The sequence below is a fragment of the Pectinophora gossypiella genome, chromosome 15, assembly GCF_024362695.1.
Source record: "Pectinophora gossypiella chromosome 15, ilPecGoss1.1, whole genome shotgun sequence".
Lineage (NCBI taxonomy): Eukaryota > Metazoa > Arthropoda > Insecta > Lepidoptera > Gelechiidae > Pectinophora > Pectinophora gossypiella.
Genome location: NC_065418.1, coordinates 5,263,074 through 5,288,450, shown reverse-complemented (window position 1 = coordinate 5,288,450; position 25,377 = coordinate 5,263,074). Strand labels below are relative to the sequence as shown.

At 38.4% G+C, this 25,377-nt stretch overlaps 1 protein-coding gene across 4 annotated transcripts; it reads right to left on the bottom strand.

The window, feature by feature from the left end:
- Positions 1-931: 931 nt before the first annotated feature.
- Positions 932-25,236, bottom strand: LOC126373086 (hormone-sensitive lipase). 4 transcript variants are annotated; one of them, XM_050019076.1, is made up of 16 exons: positions 25,097-25,236; positions 24,666-24,953; positions 21,769-21,926; positions 15,206-15,392; positions 13,969-14,182; positions 13,283-13,473; positions 11,841-12,090; positions 10,879-11,088; positions 10,250-10,375; positions 9,460-9,609; positions 8,027-8,171; positions 7,043-7,138; positions 6,298-6,411; positions 5,674-5,818; positions 5,225-5,350; positions 932-4,966 (listed from the first exon to the last, which is right to left on the bottom strand). In XM_050019076.1, exons 2-16 carry the CDS (start codon positions 24,951-24,953, stop codon positions 4,865-4,867), a joined length of 2,502 nt encoding a protein of 833 aa, XP_049875033.1. In that variant the 5' UTR covers positions 25,097-25,236; the 3' UTR covers positions 932-4,864. The 4 variants fall into 4 exon arrangements, with proteins under 4 accessions (XP_049875033.1, XP_049875031.1, XP_049875034.1 ...); XM_050019074.1 differs by having other exon boundaries at positions 25,032-25,218; XM_050019077.1 differs by having other exon boundaries at positions 6,298-6,393; positions 25,032-25,218.
- Positions 25,237-25,377: the final 141 nt, after the last annotated feature.

Sequence of the window (25,377 nt, the reverse complement as noted above, 5' to 3'; positions counted from 1 at the left end):
ATTTTCTTTCCAAGTACCTAATTTATCATGAGCTCAAAGGCCATCATGTATTTGGTTTACACCTAATTGAGCGTTAATTAAAAGATACATTTGTCTACTTAAAACATTGTTTATCAACCTTGAGACCAATTATTAACCAGACATCGAATAGGCAGTGGGACTTGCTAAGCTTTCTCAGTAATGTTAAAGGATAAGGTACTATCTGGGATAAGAGAGCAGGTGGATAGGCCCATAGATAAAATATGGACGAGATAATGTAGCATCCCGCCTGCCTGTATGCCTGAAGGAGAATAGGTATAAAGTACTATATTTTTTGACCCCACTCCTCGTCACTACCACCACTGAAAACGACCTTATGATTATTAATTTATAATAACATAAAACATAACATAAACTGCCTATATACGTCCCACTGCTGGGCACAGGCCTCCCCTCAATCAACCGGAGGGGGTATGGAGCATACTCCACCACGCTGCTCCACTGCGGGTTGGTGGAGGTGTTTTTACGGCTAATAGCCGGGACCAACGGCTTAACGTGCCCTCCGAAGCACGGAATCATCTTACTTTTTCGGACAGTCAGGTGATTCAAGCCTGAAAAGTCCTTACCAAACAAAGGACAGTCTCACAAAGTGATTTCGACAATGTCCCCATCGGGAATCGAACCCGGACCTCCAGATCTATAATAATTATTAATTTCATAAGGTCGTGTTTATCACAGCTAATTGATATCACGTAAAACTTCCCGTTGGTCATATTAGTCTGACCATCAATCTGACCAGTGGAAAATACTGGTGGTTTGCAGGATTTGAGCTCGGTCAATGGCAGTAGGCTCGCCCCCTATTACATGGAACTTGAACTTAGCTGGCGAGGCGTGGATATGAACGGGATGTGGAGATCAAAATACCATTACACAGGAAAATAAAAGGCTTACATTCATTATAATTAATTTATTTAAATACTTCATTCGTAGTTAACATAAATCATTGTACAATACAGTATTGCATCGCTTTCTACTATGGACTTTTTCTTTTAGCTTTGGTCATACATAATTATGCAGATTCATAAATGTTATATGAGAACTATCACGTTTTCATCCTATTATACAAGAAGGCCCGATTCTATTACAACAACTTTTATATTTTAGTATTTTACATAACTTTTTAGAACTATGTGACGTTTCATGACAAATATAAGTTTTAAAAACTACCATCCCTTTTGTTATGGACTTTCGCTTTATCCTATAAAAATATAATTAATAATTTTTACAATTTCATCTTTACACAAACAACATGCAATATTTAATATGTATATTAGTGCTTTTTAGAATACTGTTATGCTTTTTCAAAGCCTCAATTCACTATCACAGACTTAGGTATTTAAATGATTATTGTAAACATCAAATACTTTAGTAAGACATCATTATTTGAATTGAAGTTTTATAACGTTTATTATTATTATTACACAATGATTTGGTTTCGCGCATTAATAGGTCTCGGCTCTCAAGACAATATCTTAGAAATAGAAATCGGACAAATAAAAATACACAGGTTAGGTAGGTACGGTCACGAGTACTAATATGTATACACTTTGAAACCATGTCACATTAACTTTTTTGCAAATGAAACCGTAAGTCTCATTAAATGTCAAATATGATTGTGCGACAAGGTTCTAAAGTGGGTACCCACTTTTGCTCATGACTGTACGTACTTAAAAATAAATATTTACTTAGAACGAGACCGCAGTATAATGCGCAATTGCTTTGCGCAATTGTAATTGTTGGTGTTGCCAACAGTAATAATATATCCTGTATTATGAGTAATATGATTAGTTTAGCAAATAATAGTTGGTTTCAATAATACTCCTTTTTATTTACTAAACGAACCCCTTATTTATTTAATAGTATTCAGAAGTTGATATGGTTAAAGTTTAGTCATTTCACGAATACAGGAAATTGATAGAATGAAATACATTAATATAAAACATTAATATTCAGATTTAACTGCCCATGAAACAGGAAAAATTGTTCCTGTTAAAATTACCAGAGCAACTTCCTGAAAATAAGAAAAACACCAATCATTCGAAGAATTTCGTATGCTTACTAGAAAACATGCACAAATGGGTTACATTTACTATGGAGATTCTAAATACAAATTTGGATAAAATCTGTGATATTATTTCATTGCAGGGTATCTAGCAATCTAACAAAAAACTTTACAGGTAAGTACGTAGATAATACGTTTTAAAATACATTGTTCAGTAATTTAAACTCATGCTTGTCATAGCTCACGTATAAAAAGCCTAAACATCAAAATTGAGATATTTTTTCATTATTTCTTTTTAAATAAAGAAACATTTCTTTTTTCATACTAACTTGCAGTTGTTTTCCAACAAGCCGCTATTATAAAAAAAATCTTTGATCCAACATACATAAGTATTTATTGAACCTGACGCAAAAATTTTACATGTTCTCAATTTCCATCAATTCCAGTTTTTGCTTTCAATTATATTTGCTTAAAACTTTATCAAAAATATAACAATAGTAGACAAAAACATTGAGCATTAATATCAATTAGATAATATACTTACAATTCTTGCTTAAAATATTTGTTGTAATAAAAATAAATAAACAACGAATTTAAACAACCATGTTATGTTTAAAACTTAATTTTTTGAAACATGACACGAACAGCGTTTTTGTTTTAAAAAATAATAAGTAAAATGTGTTTAACTCTTTTCAATTCCTTTGGGTTACATAAGCTGCCCAGGATTTAATGCAATAAGCTATATACTTGCGGAGTGTACGTTTAAATGCACGAAGACCGTAGCGAAGTGAGACGTTGACTTTTCGTCAATAATTCGTTTTCATTGTATATTATAGACATGTCTATAAATGCACGCGTCGTTGTTCCAAAAACAAATACATATAGACCTCATTACATAAGTCCTTGACACAAGTGCTTGACTTCAAACCGCAAGCTTATGCCGAGCGTGCGTGACTCGTTAATTTAGCGCCACTACGACTCAAGAAAGCTCGGTAAGGTGTGGATACCTAAGGTGGTATTAATAAACTAATCTCAGCTTTTAGACTGCCCTCAAGATCATGTCAATGTGACAGTTCTTATATAAAAACAGGGACTTGAGCATGATCTTGACGTACTGTCTCAGCTGAGATTGTTTATTAATACCACCCTTAAGTTCATCTTGCGATGGATGTACCTCTGATTACCACAATTGGGATATAGTCGTGAGCTTGTGTTATATTTCGATTGACAAAATTACTTATGTTACAAGACTCAAATTTGTTAGAATATTAGTTGAAACACCAGAATAAATACGATCATTCACAGCCCAAAATAAAACAGCACTTTCATAAAACCTAAACAGAACTAAGGAGGTGAAAAGTAAAAATACTTGTTCAACTTTGATTCTGTATGTTACCTAAAGTGCTATAACATCTATTTTAGATAAACATCTCATTATTTTCTATTATATTCAAGACTGTACACGTAATCAGAGAAGATCTCGTTCTAGGTACTACAATAGTCAAAGTTTTAAATGAAATCTGTCTATAAATTATAAAATAAATACTTATGCTTTTCATCGAGTTTTATTATTCATTCAACCTGAAGAGATATAAATAAACTATGTACCGATTACAAGTACAAATCTAAGCATGGGTAAAACAAAGAAATATAAATGCAATTGGACTGTAAACAGCAAACTCGCAACTCTCAGTTTGTTCAAACATTGAAAACTTAAAACAACATTCCATATCGTCTTTGGTTTAAAACCCTCAACGACAAGAAAAGGGGAACATTAAATAAAATATATTTTACATTAATAACAGCACAGCAACATTTACACAACTTAACACAAAATATTACAACCACATAATTATTATAAGTATTCAATAAACAACAAAAAAAATAATTGTTACATCATAATCACAAATCAACATATTTGTTACTTTCAAGTTCATATAAACTGATACCTTTTAGTTTTATTTCGCGATGAAACAAAAAATGTTTGTTTTCGTTCAAGTAGATTCATTTTTCTTTATTTATAATTTGTTTTTTATCTTGAAGATTCGAGTATTTTTTTTGTGATATACATTCGGTATCACGAATCAGTCCCTCCAAACAGGGGACAGGGGAGTTCAAAATGGTGGCCTTTTCGATTGAAGCAATTCATCTAAAAAGCAATATTGCCATTTGACATTTATTGCCATAGCACTTAATTTGACTGACAAATGACAAATTGCGTTATTGTTTTTTAGATGAATTGCTTCAATATGGCCTTTTTAGACCTCCAGGTACCAACTTGAACGAAAGAGAAGACAAGAATCAGTCAACACTGTAAACAGCTATGATGACATCTATGACTTAAAATATCACACGTATAATATAATAGCTTTTTCTTCGAATACTCCGCAAATTTTGCTAAAGAAAAGAAGCAGATACATTAACATCCAACATCGATAGCGACTGAAACCACTATAAAGTGGAAAACTTTTAAAAACGTATGTATTACGTATCTTAGCAACGCTTTTTCATTATTTTATCACGTTGTTGTTGCCCACTCTAGCAGACAAAACTTATCTTTATTTTAGTCTAACAGCTCTAAACATAGTGCCGTCCTTTATTTATGAGTGCAAGACAGAGGTAAACCTAGTTTTAGAACTGTCATACTAAATTAAAATTAAGTTGGTGTCTTCAGGAATCAGCACCAAATAGTATAAGGCCCCTCGCGGGCCTTCGTGATACGAATTCGGCCGAATTTAGTCCATTATTTTTTCACGATGGCAACACAGTGTCTCAGTCCCGTACATTTTACTATGGTTGGCAACACAGACACATACCACACATTCATAAGTGGTTGTTCTCGATGGGCGGTGTGTTTTCCAAATCCATCAGTTGCTTGATCCTCTCCACGCATAATTTGGAGCCCTCGTTGGCTTCTTTGGCCATCTGAAAGGTAATTCATCTGAAGGGTCAGAAATGTAGACATGAAAAAAATTACTACGTATAGAACGGTAACTCTCCACCCCGCACCAATTCGTGCCAGGCGCTGACCGCACCCCCTCCGAGTCTTACTTTTAGTCTAAAAAGTCAGTTAGCCACTAAGGAGTAAGGGGGAGCGCGCGGATTGTCTGTCTCGTTCGCACTTACGCGTTAGGCGGCACACGGGAAGAACGAGATATTTGTATGGGTGTATGTAAAACTCACCAGGGAGAAGTTGAGGAACCCGTGCGGTAGACCTTCCAGCACGTCGATGCCGACCGTGTTTCCGAGTCCTTTGAGCTTCTTCGCGAACATCACGCAGTCATCCAGGCACGGGTCTAAATGCACCGTCTGTTGCGAAAAAAATATATACTTATAAACTCTTTATTGTACAGATGGATGTACATCTGACTACCGCATAGTCGTGAGCTTATGGTGTGATAATTAACAAATGAAGCAAAGAAAAGTTGCAACAGAAGGTGGCTTCTCTAAGAGAGATCTCTTCCAGTCAACCCCACATGATGCCTAAATGGAGATTAAACGCGGGAAGGCACAGAGCGAGTGGTTATAAGAGAAAACAAAAATCATAGACCCCCGAGCATGTCGTAAGAGTTATCATATCACAGGAAGCGACAGAGACAGACATGCACGGAGAAAGAGAGAGAGTTACATACCAGTATCCTAACCGGCGGGAATCTCCTGAGCAGATTGTCGTCAGCCCAATACGGCGACAGCAGCGGATCGCGAGGCACGGAGAATATGAACTCATCGGAAGGACTCCGCGCTATCAGAGCGTCTAGATTCGACCGGACGGCCATTCTGTAAAAATATGTCCTGTTTATTACGTAAATATTAACTGTTACGTTAGATTTGTTCATGGACACAGACCTCCAACAGCTGGAGGGTAGTGGAGTATTAGAGGATATTCCACTAAACTCGTCCTGTAAGGATCGGGTGAGAGCAATAAGGCCGCCATTATGCTCCTTTTTACCCGACTACGGCGAAATAAAAAGGAGGCTTATGTGTTTGACCACTATGTATGTATGTAGACGTGGTCGTATGCCGTTCTGTCCTAAGAGTTTGCTTGCTACACGGCATACGACCAGAGCTAACATCCTAAACATCGCTATTTGGAAGAATTTGAGAGAAACATTTTCTTGTTTCATACTTTTTAGAGCGTGATCATTCCGTAATCGGGTTTTAATTTCGCAACTTATATATTTTATGTAATAATAAAATGGAATACAGTTTCTCAGAAAGTTTCCTTCAAAGTATTTTAAAATAAAGCATCTACTTACTCCTCTTGAGTCGTCCTGTTGATAGAGTTGGATCCGGTTATGTACGCCAATCGTGAGGACATTGCTCCCATAATACCCGTCGCGGCTTCGCTTATCCTAGAAACAAAAGATTGGCTGGAAAAAATGTTGTATAAATATTATTTTATTTGTTTATAAATATTACCAGTGCATGCCTTTGGTGCTTTTAGCAACTTTAAAAAGTCGATCGTGCGGATTCCCTGTGAATTGATCATCATTTTGAAGCTTTTATTTCTCCTTGTTAAGGTGCAACGCTAATACTCAGACCCTGTATAAATTAAAACACTACATGACGTCAAATCATTATAACATAAGTGTTTGATACAAAGGAGGGCAGAATAAAAAAGATAAAACGGTAATTTTCAGATTTTTGAAAGTATGCAGTTTGAGTAGTAGCGTTGCCTTTTAAATATTAATACGACGGTTGCTGTAGAGTTACTTCTTTTGTTCTTCTCTCCAGCTGTACCCCTTGTAACGTAGCATGATTAGAATGACAGTAGGACAGAGATATAGTACACCGCCTAGAGCGAAAGAGACGAGAGATATGCTTCTTTCGCACTAACGGTATACAGCGTAGTATGAAAGGGACGTCAATCTAATCATTCTACGTTTCGGGTATAATACGTATATTTTCCGAAGCGTTTATCGATTATAAAATATAGCTTTGCCTACCTTTGTTGGTTAATTAAATGAAGCATATGTGCATTTTCATTGGTAATTGACTCACCTAGTTTTTATTCTTTTTTTCTCTTTGTAATCGTCTTCATCCACAACCAGGGGCGGTTCGCCCACTAAAGTGCACGTACTTTCAGATTCATTCTCCCTGTAAAAGATACGTTACAGTAAGCGCGTTTTACCATACACTCAATGCGAATTCGTGAATGACGGACAGTAGAAAATTACTTAAGAGATATCGGATGACGGACATCAGATGTAGTTCGTAAGCTGCCATACAAATAGTTCTACGAACGCTTCGGTCCCTCATTTCACGGACTCGGATCGGCTGTAGTGTGGAAACACCCTAAGAATAGTATTTTTGCTTCTCTCGCTTGCTCTTTCTAACTCTCACTCCCTCAAGGGAGTGAGAGTTATTCGTTATTTGTTTATTATTTGTTTTTAAAGGTACATTTGTAAAACTTGAAAAGAAATAAATAATAATACGACGTTTATAACGGCAACTCTCCGCCCCCTATCAATAGGGTATTTGACTGGGTCAAAGATAAATTATAAAGTACTAATCTAGTAATAGGACCCCGTCTAACATGTTCAAAAATCAACCTCATTTTACTTTTCGAATTATTTTATAATTTATGAATTAAATAAACAATGAGTACGACGTTTGGCCGCTTCTATTGATGACGTCACAGGACAGTATTTCCATATAAACTTCAAACTTTCGTTTTGACGTTTCGTAAAAAGTATCTCATTTGACTAGGTTGTCAAGTAGCCTATTCGTATAGAGCGCCGAGCTCGAAGTCGCTAAAGAGTAAGGGGAAGCGCGCACGCCCTGTCTGTCTTGTTCCCACTTATGTGGTAAGACGGCAGACGGTCTTCTATCGTGTGGATTGTGTGGTAGTACCAACCTCATCAACCCTAGTGTTAGGGTCGTCATTAAGCCGCAAAAGGCCCCTGACATGGCACAAGAGTACATTATTGAGTTCAAGTTGAATATTCCGGCAAATAATTCGTAGTGTCTAGGTAAATTACTTACTTATGACTATCGGACTTCAAGACGTAGGCGTTCGGCTTTATGATCGGAATGCGTCGGCCTTCGGAGTCCGTGTCCGAGTCGAGTACGTAGCGCTCGAGGAAATCTGACACCACTTGCTGCGACCTGTCTTCTGGTGGCGTGTTACCTGTAGACATAGAATAATGAATAATGAATTGAGTGCCCGGGGCTGCACAGTAAATATTTCGACGTAGACGTAACAAATGCCACGGGCTTCGATCAATACTGTAGATGTAATAGAACATCATCATCACTAATTTAAGAGCTACGCTCTTGTCGGTGTAGCATTCTCCATTCTTGACTATCAAAGACCAATTCCTTCACCTCCTTATAAGACACGACGTTCGCCTTCTCTTTAATCTGTTCCATGTAAGCTCTTCTTGGTCTTCCCCTTCTTCTCTTTCCTTGTAGCTTCCCTTCTATGATGTTTTTAATAAATTCGTCGTGTCTTATTAAGTGTCCAATCATCTTGCCTCATCTTGTCTCTTGCCTCTTGTTCTTGAATAGAATCAATGATGATGACAGAAGTCAATGATGATGTACCTTTGCTAATACGAACTAAACAAACCTATCAAACTAAACATAAAACATAGATATGATTGCGTTTACCCGTAGCAGTGTGATCACTCAACGAACCGGTGGTTATAGTACTATCATCGGAATCGGAAAGGTTTCTCCGCTCGTAGCCAGCTATGTAGGTTTTGATTTGCGTTCGAAGCTCAGCCAGGCCCGGTGGTAACACCTCACGAAATGACGAACCTTCGGTGATACAGGTCAAGTACTAATCATCATTATCCTATGTTTATACTGTTTTTGCCGTAGTCCGCTTACCTAACCTGATGTTTCTTGTAGTGACAGATTCTGTATTTGCTAAAGCGACTGTCAGTTTGACCTTCCAACCCGCTACCGCTACCCGGTTAGATGGTTAGCCTCAGGGAATACTTTCTGAGTTGAGTTTCCTCACGACATTTTCCTTCACCATTAGATTCACACGTCAACTCGAAAACGAATTTGGAATCAATAGTAGAGGATCTTGTCCGCAACTCTCGAGATAAAAGCGCGTGTTAACGAGTAGATTTTATTTTGTTGATCATGAAAGGTGGAGCGATGGTGAGACCTTTGACTAGCAGCTGTGGGGAAATACTGGCTAGTAAGTGAAGTGCATGAACCACTTCCTAGAGTAGATATAACCACCTGTCGAGGGGCATTAAGACATTATTATTACACTACCCAAACTATCAGGGCCGATGCCGACGATCGAGTAATGTAACAGCACATCGGGTGCTATACAGGCTATTCTTGCCGCGCGTGACCTGATACCTGTACCTACGCGAGGGGAAGTAAATAAAGGAGGGCAAACATATGCCATCGAAGCAAAAAGAAGGTTACACACTAATACACAGGAAACAGCTTACCAGTAGCGGTATGTTCACTCTGCAAAGAAGCGGCGCTTATAGTGGTATCGGAAGACTTTCTGCGCTCGCTGCCAGATTTGTGCGCTTGAAGCTCAGCCAAGTCTGACGGCGACACTTCCTCGAACGACGATGGACCTTCGCTGATTCCCTCTGTGGAGAGGCAGCTTTTTTAGATAGTGAATACATAATCATATAATAAAGAATAGTATTACGTATAGAACGGTGAATCTCCGCCTCGCACCAATGCGTATCGTGCGCTGATCTCACTCCATCTGGATGTGACTTTAGTTGACGCGTTAAATGGCCGTAATCTGCCAAGGAATAAAGGACTGCGCGCGGACTGCGTCTCGCTCTCACTTCCGCGTTAAGCGACACACGGTAGCAATGAGATTTTTGTATGGAGCGTCTGAAGTGTGATCAAATGTAAATGTACGAGTAGCATAATATTAAAAGGAGCCAAACCACTTTCAGTTAAGAACGAGAACGGGGTGGTGGAACTGGGTCTTACATTAGTCTTAAACCTGCCCCACTAAGGAGTAAGGAGGAAAGCGCGAAATGTTTGTCGCATACATTTACGCGTCAGGCGTAAGAATGAGATCCGAGTTCCGAGGAGGAGGAGGTGGTATGGAGTATCCGAGGTATGACCTAATGTAAAACAAAGACCACAAATACACCCAGACCTGGAGGTTTGCGACGCAGTAGCTTTTATTAGTTGACTGATCTCATTGTTTACTTTTTGATGGTGTTCTCAAAATCAACGTAACCCATTGTAAAAAAAAGCGTTACGTACCTTGCGAGGGGCTGATCTTGAGGAATCCGTTGCTATCCAGCGGCGTGGTCGCGTTGGAAGCGCCAGTTTCTTTGAGCGCCGTCTTATCGTCCTGGCCCTTCGGCCTTGTGTTTGGACTCGCGTATGCTGGAATTGATAATACGGTTTAATTTGTCAAAAAAGTTAATGTGACAAAGTTTCAAAGTGTATACATATTAGTACTCGTGACCGTACCTACCGGACTCTCACCGATGAGTTATTAATTTCTCTTAAGTACAGTTTTCACTGTACACACAGCTCGACCATTATAGAAAACGATTCGGCTATCACGTTGGTCTAACAGGAAGCTCGGTGAGATGTGGGTTCTTTGTTCATCTTGCGATGGATGTACCTCTGACTACTTCAATTGGGATATAGTCGTGAGCTTATGTTACAAAAACCTCAAACAGTGTATATTATCTACATTTTCCGAAAACTGTTTTTTTTTTTTAATTTATTTAAATGAAAAACTAAACGGTAGATTTACAGATCATCCCCGCCAAACTTATGAAGTTTGATGGCGAGTAGCGCTCATATGTTTATATCTTAATTTACCTACCGACGCTTTATGGATTGCTAAAATGACCAACGAGATCATCTACCGTCCATACCTTTTAAGCATCTCATCATGAACCCGAAAGGCAGCAAGGGATCCATGAGGCAGAGCAACCTCGCCGGGCTCGGTATGAAGCTGATCAACAACGGGGCGTATGCCATGAACAGGCCCTCGGGGGGCCGGAGTCCGTGCGATAATATCTTCAACGTACATCCCGCTATCAAGTTCGCGCCCGCTGAATCGCCCGCGAATACTATTCTTTTACCTGTTGAATAAAGGATCGTTGAAGGTTTTTTTAAGTGCTATATATTATTAGGTTATGGCAATCGATCGCTTAGTTTTACAACCATATCTGCCAGTGTCAAGTGATCGGAAAACAAAAAAATACAGTTTGAGACCAAATAACCTTAGTATCGTTTATTTTTCTGAGAACGGAAACAAACAACTTCATCTTCTGGTGAGGCAAGCGGGTCCCGTGAAAACGGGATGATAACGCTAGGGAGAAAATGATGGTATGTTCTGTGCAATAAACTGTATTTCATTTGATTATGACAATCAGACAGACATAAGCTACTTAATTATAGATTGTTGTAAGCTGATATCATAAACGGAAATTGATTTTATCGGTCGATCTCATGGTAATTACTAAGATGTTAATCTCATGGTAATTATTTTGGGAATAGGCTAGTTTCCAACTAGCCAAATCAGTTACTTTTTACTAGACGTCAAAACACGAAATTACTAAGGAATTTGTATGAAAAAGCACACTGCGACGTCATATAAAAACGTGATAAAATGACGTACTTATTATTATGTATTTCTTGATTAAAATTCTTAAATAAGTTAAATAGAAAATAATTTCTTTAGTTTTAGATCTATTTTTATTTAGTAATCAGTTTTTATAATTTATCTTTTATCTTTATCTTTATTTGAACTTAGAACACGACCCAATTGTCATGTAGATTCATACCTCATTAACATCTGTAAAATAATCGAATCGAAAAACTGACAACTCACCAGTGGTGCCCATCTCCTTAAAATTATTCAACAGCCAACAGTACGCGTAGAATACCTCTTCTAGCGCCCTCGGGAAGGGCGCTTGTGGCGCTAAGCTATAGTCTATTGACAATATGGGTACGTTCAGCTTAGCTGCCCACTCTCGAAGATACGTCTCGTGAGACTTAGAGCTTTGTGCCACGAACCCTCCGCCGTGGCAATGGAACAGTATGCCGTCTGACGGTGGAAGCGTAGATGAGCCTTCGCCCGACTGTGAAAAGAAAACTTAAAATAAAAACCAATCGGACTGACGGTACCATGGAGTAAGAAGACCGGGTATGCTCAATCCTATAACAAGCCGCCATTGCTAGCCCTTTGATGGCGCAAGTGTTACCACTGTGTTACCATTAAATTGATATCTCCAACATTCCAAGGACGTAAATTTTATTATTGAAAAACTTTGTGGATTACTAATGCATTTAATTACTATTACGGCTTAGGTGGTAACTCACCCACTGTAAACTCACCCAGTAGGTGAGTTATTGACTTGTCACATATATAAAAATCATTATAACTGTATTTATTTTACTAAAATTTCAAAATTTCCTTGCAAAGTAAATATAAAAACATTGGTCGTGGGTAATTTATTTTTACAAAATGGCATCGCAGGGTGGGATGACGTCAGCCGGGCTAACCTTGAAATGTTAGCTGTCACTTTTGAGTATACCTGGTTATTTTATACCTTCCATAGACGGTATTGCAGCCACTGTTGTGTTGTTGTACTTACGAAGTTCTAAGTATTTGATGATTTACGTTACGGTGACAAGGGCAGCCTATCAGCCTATCGCGCATAACAATTGTCCATAATGTTAGAAAGGACACAGTTCCTGTCTGATTTTACGATATGCCCAGTAAGATAAGCAGCTGAACGTGTTCTATGTTTTTAATCGCGCCCATGATTTCATTTCATTGATAACTTATAGCATCAACATCAATACATTATTAATATTATGTATCGCCCATCACGTGATACAAAGCGCATTAGATATAGATCGATAATAGCACGCGTAAATCCCAAAGAGTAAACATGTGTACGCAGTAAACCTTAACCTCATTTTCATTCATTCCATTGATGATAAGATTTATTGAAACACTGTATTTCCTACTTATGAAATAATGTATTCTACTAGTATCTTAAGATTTTTGTCACTATAAAACGTAGCATGATTAGAGTGACAGCAGGACAGATATATAACGCATCGCTTAGCGCAAAAGAAATAAGATACATGTCTCTTTCGCAATAATGGTACACAGCTTAGTAAAAAAAGAGACGGGAGATATGTTACTCTTCTCCTGATAAGTTTTAAGAGGTATAAAAGGTTAATCACATTCCAAAGTGGAAGTAAACTACTTGGCCGGATAAAAACGGATTGAAAACCACTTTAAAAAAAATGCCTACTCACCATACCAGCCCGTTTATTGACACTGATGAGTCGAACGTTCAACCCTTGCAGCCCTATATGCACAGTGGGTGGTAGGATGGTGGTCTCTTTTCCCTCCTTAGTGGTGACAGTGATAGGTTCTGGTGGGATTGTGATCAACTTGTTCACGGCCACCGTCGAAGACATCAAACTTGGAACCCGTTTCATTATTTCTAAGGAATTAAATCAAATATTAGAGTTTATGAAACCTGTAAACTTAGAATACTAGGTTCTTGGTTTTGCACTGGACCTTTATACCAACTAAAGCAAAAAACAAAACAATCGTCATGTTGCGGATAAAATAAGAACTATATTTTTTTCATTTGAATTATAAAACCAACTAACCCAATACCCAACCCAATACCCAATTTTCAGGGGTCAGCCTCACAACAGGATTTTTATAGTTCAGGCATAGAATAAATAATAATACCTACTATGTATAGAACGGTAACTCCTCGCCCCGCACTAATTCGTATCGGGGGTCACCCCACCTGGGTCTCCGTTTAGTCTTAAATGGGATAAACTGTTAAGGAGTAAGGGGGAGCGCGCGGAATATGTTTCGCTCGCACTTAAGTTTTAGGCGGCACACGGTAATAATGTCATTTTTGTATGGAGTGTCTGTGGTGTGACTTATTGCATAAGTAGCATAATATTAAAAGGAACCATACCACTTTCAGCTAAGAACCAGAACGCCTTGCAGAACTCTACGCTGGCCGACTGCGATATGTTCACGATCCTCCGCGCCCTCATCTCTGGGTCAATAAGGTACTGACCCCCGGTCCACACGGAACTGATCAGGTTCCCGTGACTGTAGTACGCCTCTGAGAACCCGGCCATGCATATCGATATGCCTTTCAGTATGCCTCGCATTGACGGTAAGAACTGAAAAAAGGAAATAAGACATATGCCTAATTGCCTATGCAGGCGGACATAAACTTAACCTAATTTTAGTTTGACAGCTCTTAAACTATTGCCGTTTTCTTCACTTAAAATAAGTGTAAGAAAGAGATGGAGCTGGATTATAAAATTAAATTAAAATTAAGTTGGTGGTTGCCGCTGTTTCTATTCTATATAGGAAACACACATTTTTTTCCAAAATACGTAATCCATAAAAAGTATAATCGATTTTTTTATCGTCTTGCGATTCGATTATCTCAACAAAACGCTGACTAATGCATTGAGTCTAAGCGTCACGAAGTCAAGATAAATTAATTTAGCAAATCAGCACATTCTCAATAAAATATGCTACAAATATCTTGGCCGCGATATGGAATGTTAAACACGTAACAAAGACGCACGTGCTAACGATTGTATGTTGTAACAAAATATTGTTCTTGTTACTACATACATAATATCATGCCTATTTTCCAATGGTGTAGGTTGAGACCATTAAATTCCATTTGATATGATCCTTACACAGTTGGCTCGACCATTATAGACGGCGATACAGCTCACCACCTATCACGGTGGTTTAAAAAGTGGCGACTCTAGGGCCGGTGCATATTAGTACTCGTGACCGTACCACTGACTATGTCTATGACGTATTTTACAAACATGGGTATGTACAAAAATGGATATTATCTATGTAGGTACCCTGAGCATGGTACCCCGCTAGCCACAAGTTGGTAGTGTGGATCGACGATCTAACGGTGTAGTGTTGCTCGATAAACGACTGTATATCGATTATTTTCTAAGCCCCTAAATAATTGAAATATCGCTAGCAATATATAGTAGAAGATTCTAATTAAAAAAATATTAATCGATAGTATCGATAGGTATCGATATTTAGAACTAGATTAATCGATTATTCGGCAACGATATCGCGTTGGAAGTTGTATATATGCATAACGCTGTGCGAACTTCGTTAGCGTGTTCTGGGACTACATTCTAAAGTGTCGAACTAACCTGGAACCCAAGGCACCGTCCATAGAAGCAGTACTGGTTGATAGTGTCGGCCTGTGAGAACAGTTCTTCTGGGGAGTGTGGCTCTGAGGGGAAGAGGTCGCCGGGGGGCGCCCACGAGAGCAGCGTGTGAAGGTGGTGCAGGCATGTGCCCAGCGACGCCAACAGCTGCCCGCACGACTCCACCTCTCTGGAAGATATTACAAGGTCATTTTGTACACTCAAACCCACAGAGCATAGAAACAAGTCAGATATGCCCTCAGCACTCAAATACACGAGTCCGCAGCATGCATGTTGACTGTTATCTCAAGTCGGCGTGTGAAGCTGCCACACCAATACATTTCTGTCTACAGTCAGTTAGCGGTACATCGCTACATAAGATTTCGCCTGCCGTTCATAAAAAAAAGTCTAAAGCCCGGACGGGGATCGTTCTGGGGGCAAGATTTTTGTAAAGTGAGAGTTTGTATGCATCCGATTCCCCTTTCGTAGTTGTGTTTTTTGTGTAGATTTTCAATACGGATAACCCAATGAATGCTGTATCCAAAAGTCTGATATAAAGACGTTAAAAGGACATTGCCAAGAGTAACGTGTCTTCTGACCCTTATAGGGTTTATGGGCGGAGTCAATTTATGTTATAGATGGTTGAATCCTAACTTGTCACTCTTTAAGATCCCGCGAAAAAACATAAATAACAACGAACCTCGCATTGTGGATTGCCAAAAAAGTATTAATAAATATTTATAAGAAAGTTGTTGCACGTTGTATTTTACATTACCTAACTTATATTACAAATAAGTATAATATAAATCTTGACGTAATTCTTCGCGGTTGAGAGCTAAAGGACTATAGTCACATATTATACATCAGTGGCTAGAGGCGTTGCGGTGGCGTTCCATTTTCACTTCTTTCGACTTGTGCAACTTTGTACTTTATGTTTTGATCTCTTTAGATACGTGTTTTTTGTCTCGAGACGTTGAAGCGTTGAACCAGCATATACGGTCACGAGCATTAATATGCATACACTATGGTACCATGTCACATTAACTTTTTTCACAAATTGAACTGTAAGTCGCACTAAATGTCAAATATGTTAGTGCGACAGAGTCCTAAAGTGGGTACATTATATTGCTCATGACTGTACATAGTGATAAGAGTACGTTGTTTCCTTACCTAACTAATAACTATTTGCCTTTACGTTTGGCCTTTATAGCTTATGCTTAAATGGGGCGTTAGGCAGGGGGTATGGATCATACTTTCTCACACCTTTCTGCGGTTTGTAGGCAAATAGAACTAGTCTAATCCGGTTAACCCACAAGTTTCTTCTCTTGACTGGATAAAACAGACAGTAGCAGAGATGAGACAATAAACGCGAGTGCGCTAAATATAGCTAGCGAACAATTTCTATCAAGGTTGCCTGCTTGACGTTTGTTGCTAGGAAAATGTTTTTTATAATTACATAATATTATAGTCGTATATCATCTGTGATTAAAAGACATCAATTTAGGCAAGTATCTACTTATTTCCTATTAAAAAAAACAGTTTAAAAATATCCATTAAGTTCGTGGAACAAAAATAATGTAAGTAATATGAGAGCAACGTGGTTTGCGGCGCAAAGTTTAAAATTCAAGGCTAATGAGTTAGGAAGGACAACAATATAGGCCCTATTATACACACCTAATAGGTAGTCAGTATTATTTACATTGGCCTATGCCCAGTAGTGGTATATATACCTAACAATTGGTTGTTTATCTTTGGTCGCTGGTTGCAAGGCATATGATGAGGCCTGGTTCCAGATTTTAAACGACAGACGTGAAAAAAGACATGATAATGAGAGGGTCGCTTCACTATCCACACCATCTAACGACCCTCAGCTGTAATACCAGTCGTGAGGACGCTATTGCCGCTCTCGTATTGGACTTTTCAGCCATACAAGACGTTGCCATAGAAACGCTGTATAAATCATGTGATCAAGATGTAAAACCATATGATGATGATACCTAGGTATAGGATTCTACTAAGACGACGGAATATCTAGTCTACTAATAAAAAGAACCGATGTGACCGCGCCATTTGAAGCTAAGAATTCGACCCAAGAAATCACTGAATTCTTATCCTATTCGATTGTAAACGAATATGGCGTCTGGTCGATCAAATAACACATAATATATCATATATGATATACACCAGCTCCTCGCCAGCTATGTCTAAGTCGAATATGGTGCGATCTGTTCGATCAAATAACACATAACATAACATAGCAACAGGCCAATCCCCGAAGGGGTAGGCTTAAGTATATAATATACACACTAACTCCTCGCTAGCTATGTCTAAGTCCCATATAGCGTGGTGAGCCTATTGCCATTAACATAAACATAACATAAACTGCCTATATACGTCCCACTGCTGGGCACAGGCCTCCCCTCAATCAACCGGAGGGGGTATGGAGCATACTCCACCACGCTGCTCCACTGCGGGTTGGTGGAGGTGTGTTTTACGGCTAATAGCCGGGACCAACGGCTTAACGTGCCTTCCGAAGCACGGAATCATCTTACTTTTTCGGACAATCAGGTGATTCAAGCCTGAAAAGTCCTTACCAAACAAAGGACAGTCTCACAAAGTGATTTCGACAATGTCCCCATCGGGAATCGAACCCGGACCTCCAGATCTTGAGCCTAACGCTCTAACCACTAGACCACGGAGGCTGTTAGACCACTATTGCCATTAACCGGTCACAAATCAATGGTCTTGAAACCATGTGAATTCAATAACGATAAAAAAACGTATGGTCTTAAATAAACTGCCTATAATAACCAACTAACCAGCCTCTGTAGTCTTGTGGTTAGAGCGTTAGGCTCACGATGTGGAGGTCCGGGTTCGATTCCCGATGGGGGCATTGTCGAAATCACTTTGTGAGACTGTCCTTTGTTTGGTAAGGACTTTTTAGGCTTGCATCACCTAATTGTCCGAAAAAGTAAGATGATTCCGTGCTTCGGAGGGCACGTTAAGCCGTTGGTCCCGGCTATTAGCCGTAAAAACACCTCCACCAACCCGCAGTGGAGCAGCGTGGTGGAGTATGCTCCATACCCCCGGTTGATTGAGATTGAGGGATGATTGAGAGGAGATGATTGAGGGGAGGCTTGTCCCCAGCAGTGGGACGTATATAGGCTGTTTATGTATGTATGTATGTAATAACCAACTACTCGGCACAGGCGTCCCCTCTAATCAAAGGGGTACAGTCATGCAAGTTCAATTCAAGTATATAATAATAATAAAATGTATTTATTGGTCCAAACAACTTAATAACTATTACAGTAAGATAATAGCAGAAATTAAATATTGTAAACCACTGCTGGTACTTAAATAGGTACAACATGTGCTATAAATAATAAGTACCAGCTATCCTATGTCCCTTTGACACAGTAGTATATGAGTTGAGCGTTCGAGAGAGTTCTAATTATTATTATTTTAATATATTTTAAAAAATAATAAAAATAAAAGCTATGGAAAACTAAGATCAAATGATTATGCTGATCATATCAATTGTCAAGTAGTTTGTCTAGTCTGGTACCAGTACATCAATAAGTCATGTGAGTTGCTATACAGTCATGACGGGTCGAAGCTAATTGCTTGGCATGAACACAATGAATGATGACCAGTTGGTAACGAATAATGACATACCTATCTACTGCATGTGATAGTCCATGACTTGCAACTTTAATGAGGTAATTTCAAAATCCAGTTGCGTATTTACGAATGACCAGCATACCTAAACGCGGTCTAGATTCTAAGGTTGAGTTTCACTTTATAATTAGCGATTGTTCAATCAACAAAACCATTGTTTCTGTATATAACGGCCTCTTAGTTCCAGTGGATGAGCGTAGGGCTTACGAGCCGGAGGTCGAGGTTCAAATCCCGGTGGAAATACATCACGAAAATCGCTATGTTAGCCTAGTTTGGTTATAGGACATTACAGGCTGATCACCTGATTGTTCGAAAGAAAGATGACCCACGTTAAGCCGTTGGTCCCGGTTACTTCTTACTGATATAAGTTAGTAGTCGTTACATGAGTCATGTCAGAGGCCTTTGGCGGCTCAATAGTAACCCTGACACCAGGGTTGGTGGGGTTGGTAACCCACCTCACAACCCACACGATAGAAGTTCTGTTAATCACGTCATTAGCTACTATTACAGGTACGTACCTATTATGAGTGATATGCTAGTGCAACTTGGTGCATTAAGATAATAGTGCATATTATCATAATGATTGCAAATTGTTTCATGAACACTTATTTTACCTGTTGTTATGAGGATTGATAATTCATTAAGTATATAATTATGCAAGTCGCATTAAAGGATAAAATTATTTAAATGGCCGCGAAAAATCTCGACTTAGAAATATAACTTTACTTTTTGTACTTTTAGGAAAAATTGATGATGCACCCCCCTGATGCCGGGCAGTAGCGGTATCAGTTCTGGTTGGAGGTCGAGGAAATGGATTCTGGTAGGGCTCTAGCTAGAACATCACCGATTGAGAAATTGGTCGGTGTACTGCGGAACGGAAGGCGACTGGGGCAACCACCGTTCTACACGCCCTATCTATGGAGTTATGAAGGCGATTACTCCACCGACAAGAGCGCAGCTCTTAAATAAAGAAAGAGAGAGAGAGAGAGAGAGAGAGAGAGAGAGAGGAAAAATTACCCAAGTTACAAATACATACATAAGATCACGCCTATTTCCCGTTGGGGTAGGCAGAGAGCACAGCATTCCACTTACTACGATCCTGACACACCACTTCCACTCTTATCGGTCTTCATGCAAGCTCGCCGGTTTAGGGTACTCTTGACCTGGCCTTTCTTTAAAACATCCTGGATTTGATAGTATGTACGCCTAGGCCTTCCTTTTCCAACTCTACCACTTACACGCATCATAAATCTCTTTTGTAAGTCTACTTTCATTCATTCTATCTAGATGTCCGAACTATCCAGGCATCCCTTTCTGAATTGCGTCACTACATTTTCAGTACGTAGTCTTTACATGAGTCATGTCAAGGGCCTATGGCGGCTCAATAATAACCCTGACACCAGGGCTGATGGGGTTAGTAATCTGCCTCACAACCCACACGATAGAAGAAGATTTTCAGATAAACTCACGCAGATGTTCTATCTTTAGCAGAAAAACAAGTTACCAGACGACATCACAAAGCTCAGAGAAGTGTGTCAGGATCGAAGCAAATGGAATTCTATAGTCTCTGCTTACCCCGGTGGGAAATAGGCGTGAGTTTATGTATGTATGTATGTATCACAAAGCTCATGACTATATCCTTATTGGGGTAGTCAAGAGGTACATTCATCACAAGGTGAACTAAGTACCCACACCTCATCGAACTTTCTGTTAGACCGTGGTAGGTGAGCCATATCGCCGTCTATAATGGTCGAGCTAACTGTATTAGTGAAAATTGCACTTAAGATTAATAACTCATTGGTGCAAGTCTGGTACCGGGACTCGATCCGGCGTTCAAAATTCAAAAATTCAAAATTATTTATTTGCTCTTAAAACATGGTACAATAAAGGTTTTACAATAAACGTGAGAATCTCATGTTTTGCCGCTATATGATGATGTTTTGATGTTTTTTCATGTTTTGTTCCCCGTTTGGGAAGCAAGCCAGTGAACCACAGGACCACAGTGACTAAGACAACTTTGTGAAAATGCATTTGGTGTAAACATAAATTTAGGATGCCAAAAAAATCCAAGTCTATGAGTGTAGTAGGTACCCAACAGCCTTTTATAAAAACTCATCTTCAGTCTCAAGGCCACAATGGACAGTTTTTACGTACAATGTTTTTATCACCTTGTCAATCACGAATCACGATCTATATGACTTGTTTTGTTTGACAAAGTAAAATTAGAAACAGAGTTTTTTTTTAGTAATGAATGATAGTGTAATGAGACAAGGTGGACCAACGATCTGGTGAAGGTCGCGGGAAGCAGCTGGATGCGGGCAGCGCAGGACCGATCGTCGTGGAGATCTTTGGGGGAGGCCTTTGCCCAGCAGTGGGCGTCGTACGGCTGATGATGATGAATGATAGATACCTAACTACACTTTATACCTACTTTTAGTTAGTAACATGGTGCTTATTAGTTTGTGACATCTGCTATTTATGTGCACCATGTGAAATTCAAAGATTATGTTGCCACCCTGGACACTCCATACAAGTCTCATGTATACTGTGTGCCGTTTAGCGCGTAAGTGCGAGCGAGACACAGAGACACAGTCTACGCTCTCCCTCATACTCCTTAGCGGCTTACGGCCATTTAAGATCCAGATCCAGAGGGGGTGAGGTCGGCACCAGATACGAATATGTGCGGGGCGGGGTGTTACCGTTCTATACGTAATATTATTCTTTATTCTATGCTACTAGCAAAATTGTATCCAGTATCAATATTCTTGGAAAACGTCTTATCATACGAATTGTATGCTTTTAACATAGATAAAATTTATGCTAGCTATATACTAAGCTACATAACTAAGAAGGAAAATACAATACGAATTACGTGCTACACTTACTTGACAAAGTATCCTTTACGGAAGAGTAGAGCATCTCTCCCTGTACACACTTGTCTGCTGAGTTTAAGTCCGTGCAGCACACAGGAATCCACTACGGAGACGAAGCTTCGGTAGCCATTTCCAGGTGATTTTGAGTCAAAATCGTATAGTGGTGCGACCTGTAGAGAAATCATAAAATTGTCTGAATATTGTTGAATTTATATTTTAAAATATGAAAAATGAATGAGTAAACTAAATAGGTATGGTTTCATATTCTTATTTTACATATATATAAGCTCACGACTATTCCCAATTGGGGTAGTCAAAGGTACATCCATTGCCAGATGAACTAAGTACCCACGCCTCATCAAGCTTTCTGTTTAGACCAAGGTGACAGGTGATTTGATTGTTATTTTAAACAGGCTCCAATATAGGAGTTCTTATTGAACTTTTGTTAATGTACCTAATAATGTATTACAAGTCTAGTATCAATTTCAATTATCAATTAGTCTTGATATTTATTTATTATAATATAATATATAACATAAGTGTATCTATCTATATTGTATTTTATTTAAATACTAGCTTTTGCCCGCGACTTCGTGCGCGTGGCGTCTTATATAAGAGAGAGAACTTTGTGTGTGTGGGAGTGCATACTTATGCAGTTTAGATGTTTTCATACAATTTTTTTCCCAATAACTCCCATTTTTCAAAATACAGCCAAAAATAAACTTTATATTTACTAAGGTATGCATGCATGCTAGATTGAATCAATTGATTGAATTGATTTTTTTTTAATTGATTGTTCATTGAGTTTTAATTTTAATACACACTTCCTCTCTTCCCTTCAACGTTGCTGTGCCCTACAGGGTCCATGTTTTAGTTCCTATGCCTATGTAACACCCCATTGTACTACATGGAATGCAATAAATAATTTAATTGAATTGAATTGAAAACATCTATCTTACGCGGTTTCGATTTTTTCATACAAATGTTTTTTTCCCGCTAACTCCCGTTTCCGTGGGAATTTTGCAATATCCTGTTGCAACTAAGCTTTAAGTTAACTAAGGTACCTGCATGCCAAATTTCAAGCGTCTAACTTAAGCGGTTTGGATTTTTCACACAAAAGGATTTTCCCGCTAATTCCCGTTCCCGTGGGAATTTCGGGAATTCCTTTCTTATTGTACCTCTACGGTATCTAAGGTACCTGCATGCCAAATTTCAAACGTCTAACTTGAGTGGTGTAGATTTTTCATACAAAAGGATTTTCCCGCTAATTCCCGTTCCCGTAGGAATTTCGGGAATTCCTTTCTTAGTGCACCTCTACGGTATCTAAGGTACCTGCACGCCAAATTTCAAACGTCTAACTTGAGTGGTTTAGATTTTTCATACAAAAGGATTTCCCTTCACTACTCTGCTCCTATTGATTGTAGCGTGATGAAAAGTATACTATAACCTGTCCAGGAGTGTGAAGAATAATTGTACCAAGTTTCATTAAAATCCGTCCAGTAGTTTTTGTTTCTATAAGGAACATACAGACAGACAGACAGACAGACAGACAGATAGACAGACAGACAGACAGACAGACAAAAATTTTACTGATTGCATTTTTGGCATCAGTATCGACCACTTATCACCCCCTGATAGTTATTTTGAAAAAATATTTAATGTACAGAATTAACCTCTCTACAGATTTATTATAAGTATAGATGTACAAGTATTCTTGTACTGCTGCATCATACTGCTATACCTATTATATAAAATTAAACATCTTTTATTCTCAAAGGTTACCTGCAAGAGATAGATAGATTATTGCTATTAAAAAGGCCACCTATTGCACTCTTTCTATTTCTCTTTTATTTTATATTTTTTTGTATTGAAACCCCCCCTAAACCCTGTGTGTGAAATAAATCAGAAATCATTTATTCACTTAGGATAGGTAGGTAGAGAGTCACAGTATGGAATAAGTCAGTGTTCCAGAATCTCTATCCTGCTAATTATTATTAGCATGCAAATATCAAATAATTCATTAATACTGTAAAAACTATTAGTAATTAGCCATTCGCGTAATTTACAAGTCATTATTTTAGTGGGTCCAATTCATTTGCTATGTTATGTTATGTCAATACCCAACACCATTCCATAAACAGACTATATTGTAATCTTTGCTACCAGGTTAATAACACACAACAACACGGGGAAATTGATAATTAAAGTTTAGATAATCTGCTTCATTAATCTGCAATAAATACAGTATGTAATGTTAGGTCACACTTTAGCTAGCTGATGATAAGCTGACCTCACAACATTACTCATTACCGTAATTATATACTATATAAATTAATATCAATTTCATGATAGTGGTAAGACAAAGAGCTATAATGTACACTTGTCTACAAAACCGGGTACAAAGTTCACTATGTAACACCATAATATATGTTCTGTTATCTGTTGTTGCATGTTGTAAACAAAATGCCAAACATGTGTTCTAACATCTGTGTTTGCTAAACAAAACATGTATGATTATAATTAATGTAGTAGATGACATTTAATTAGTGTTTTTTATAATACCTATTGTAGGTAATTCATCTTTAAAATTTACTGCAGATTGTATTGAAAACATATGACTTCAATTTTTTTTAACACAAATATTTTTTATAACAATAAATAATATATTAAAAGATATTACATTTACAAAATTGTCCAAGGAATATTTCTTTAGTAAACACATTCTACATTACATTTTTCTTTTTTTTACACCCACATTCAACCTTGCCTCACCCTTTTGAAATACCTATGAGTTACATATTGAAAATACAGTAACAGCAGTATAGAATTTGTAAATATTACGTACGAACTTTAAAGAATATTGATCAAACTGGGATGACGATAAAAAGAGTGAAAATAAAAATACATACCTTCCTAACATGATCCACTAAAGGCCACACTGTGTCAATGTGGTCTATGAGAGTCATGAAGCCTTGGTACAACCGCTGGCCATTCTCACTATCATCCGGCTGGAAGTATGTTGCGTTGTTCTGGCATGAGTCTTTCAGAGCCTCATACATCGCATAACTCGGAGGCGCGCCTTCTCCTGACTCCTCACAGCACAGAGAAGCTCGCGCGGGTGACTCCGTAAACGACATAATCTTTGACAGACCCCTCGCACCAACACGAAACCCGCGGCTCAACAATTTAAACTTCATCTGCAAAGATTTTCACATAAACATAACACACCAAACTGTTATTCACGAAACAAAATATCGACACCAATGAATAATTACAAAATACTTCGCGTGCAAATTTTGTTAACATTGTACGTCTGTAGAGTATTGTTTCATTTATATACCGGCTGATTACACCTTCATTTTTAACCTTTTACAGCGAAGAAAATTTTTTCGCGAAAATCGCACAATTTTCACGTCAATGAACGATGAATGAACCAGCATGAATCGAAAGAAGACCGATGGAGGGACGGATTGAACATATCATGATTGAAAAACATTATATTGACAGCTGATTTCCAGAATGGTAGACTTTTTTCTTTTTTCAGGGTATCACCAAAATAAACACGAAGTTAAAAAAGCAAGTAGCACGAAGTAGCACGACCTGAAAAATCTCTAGTCTATG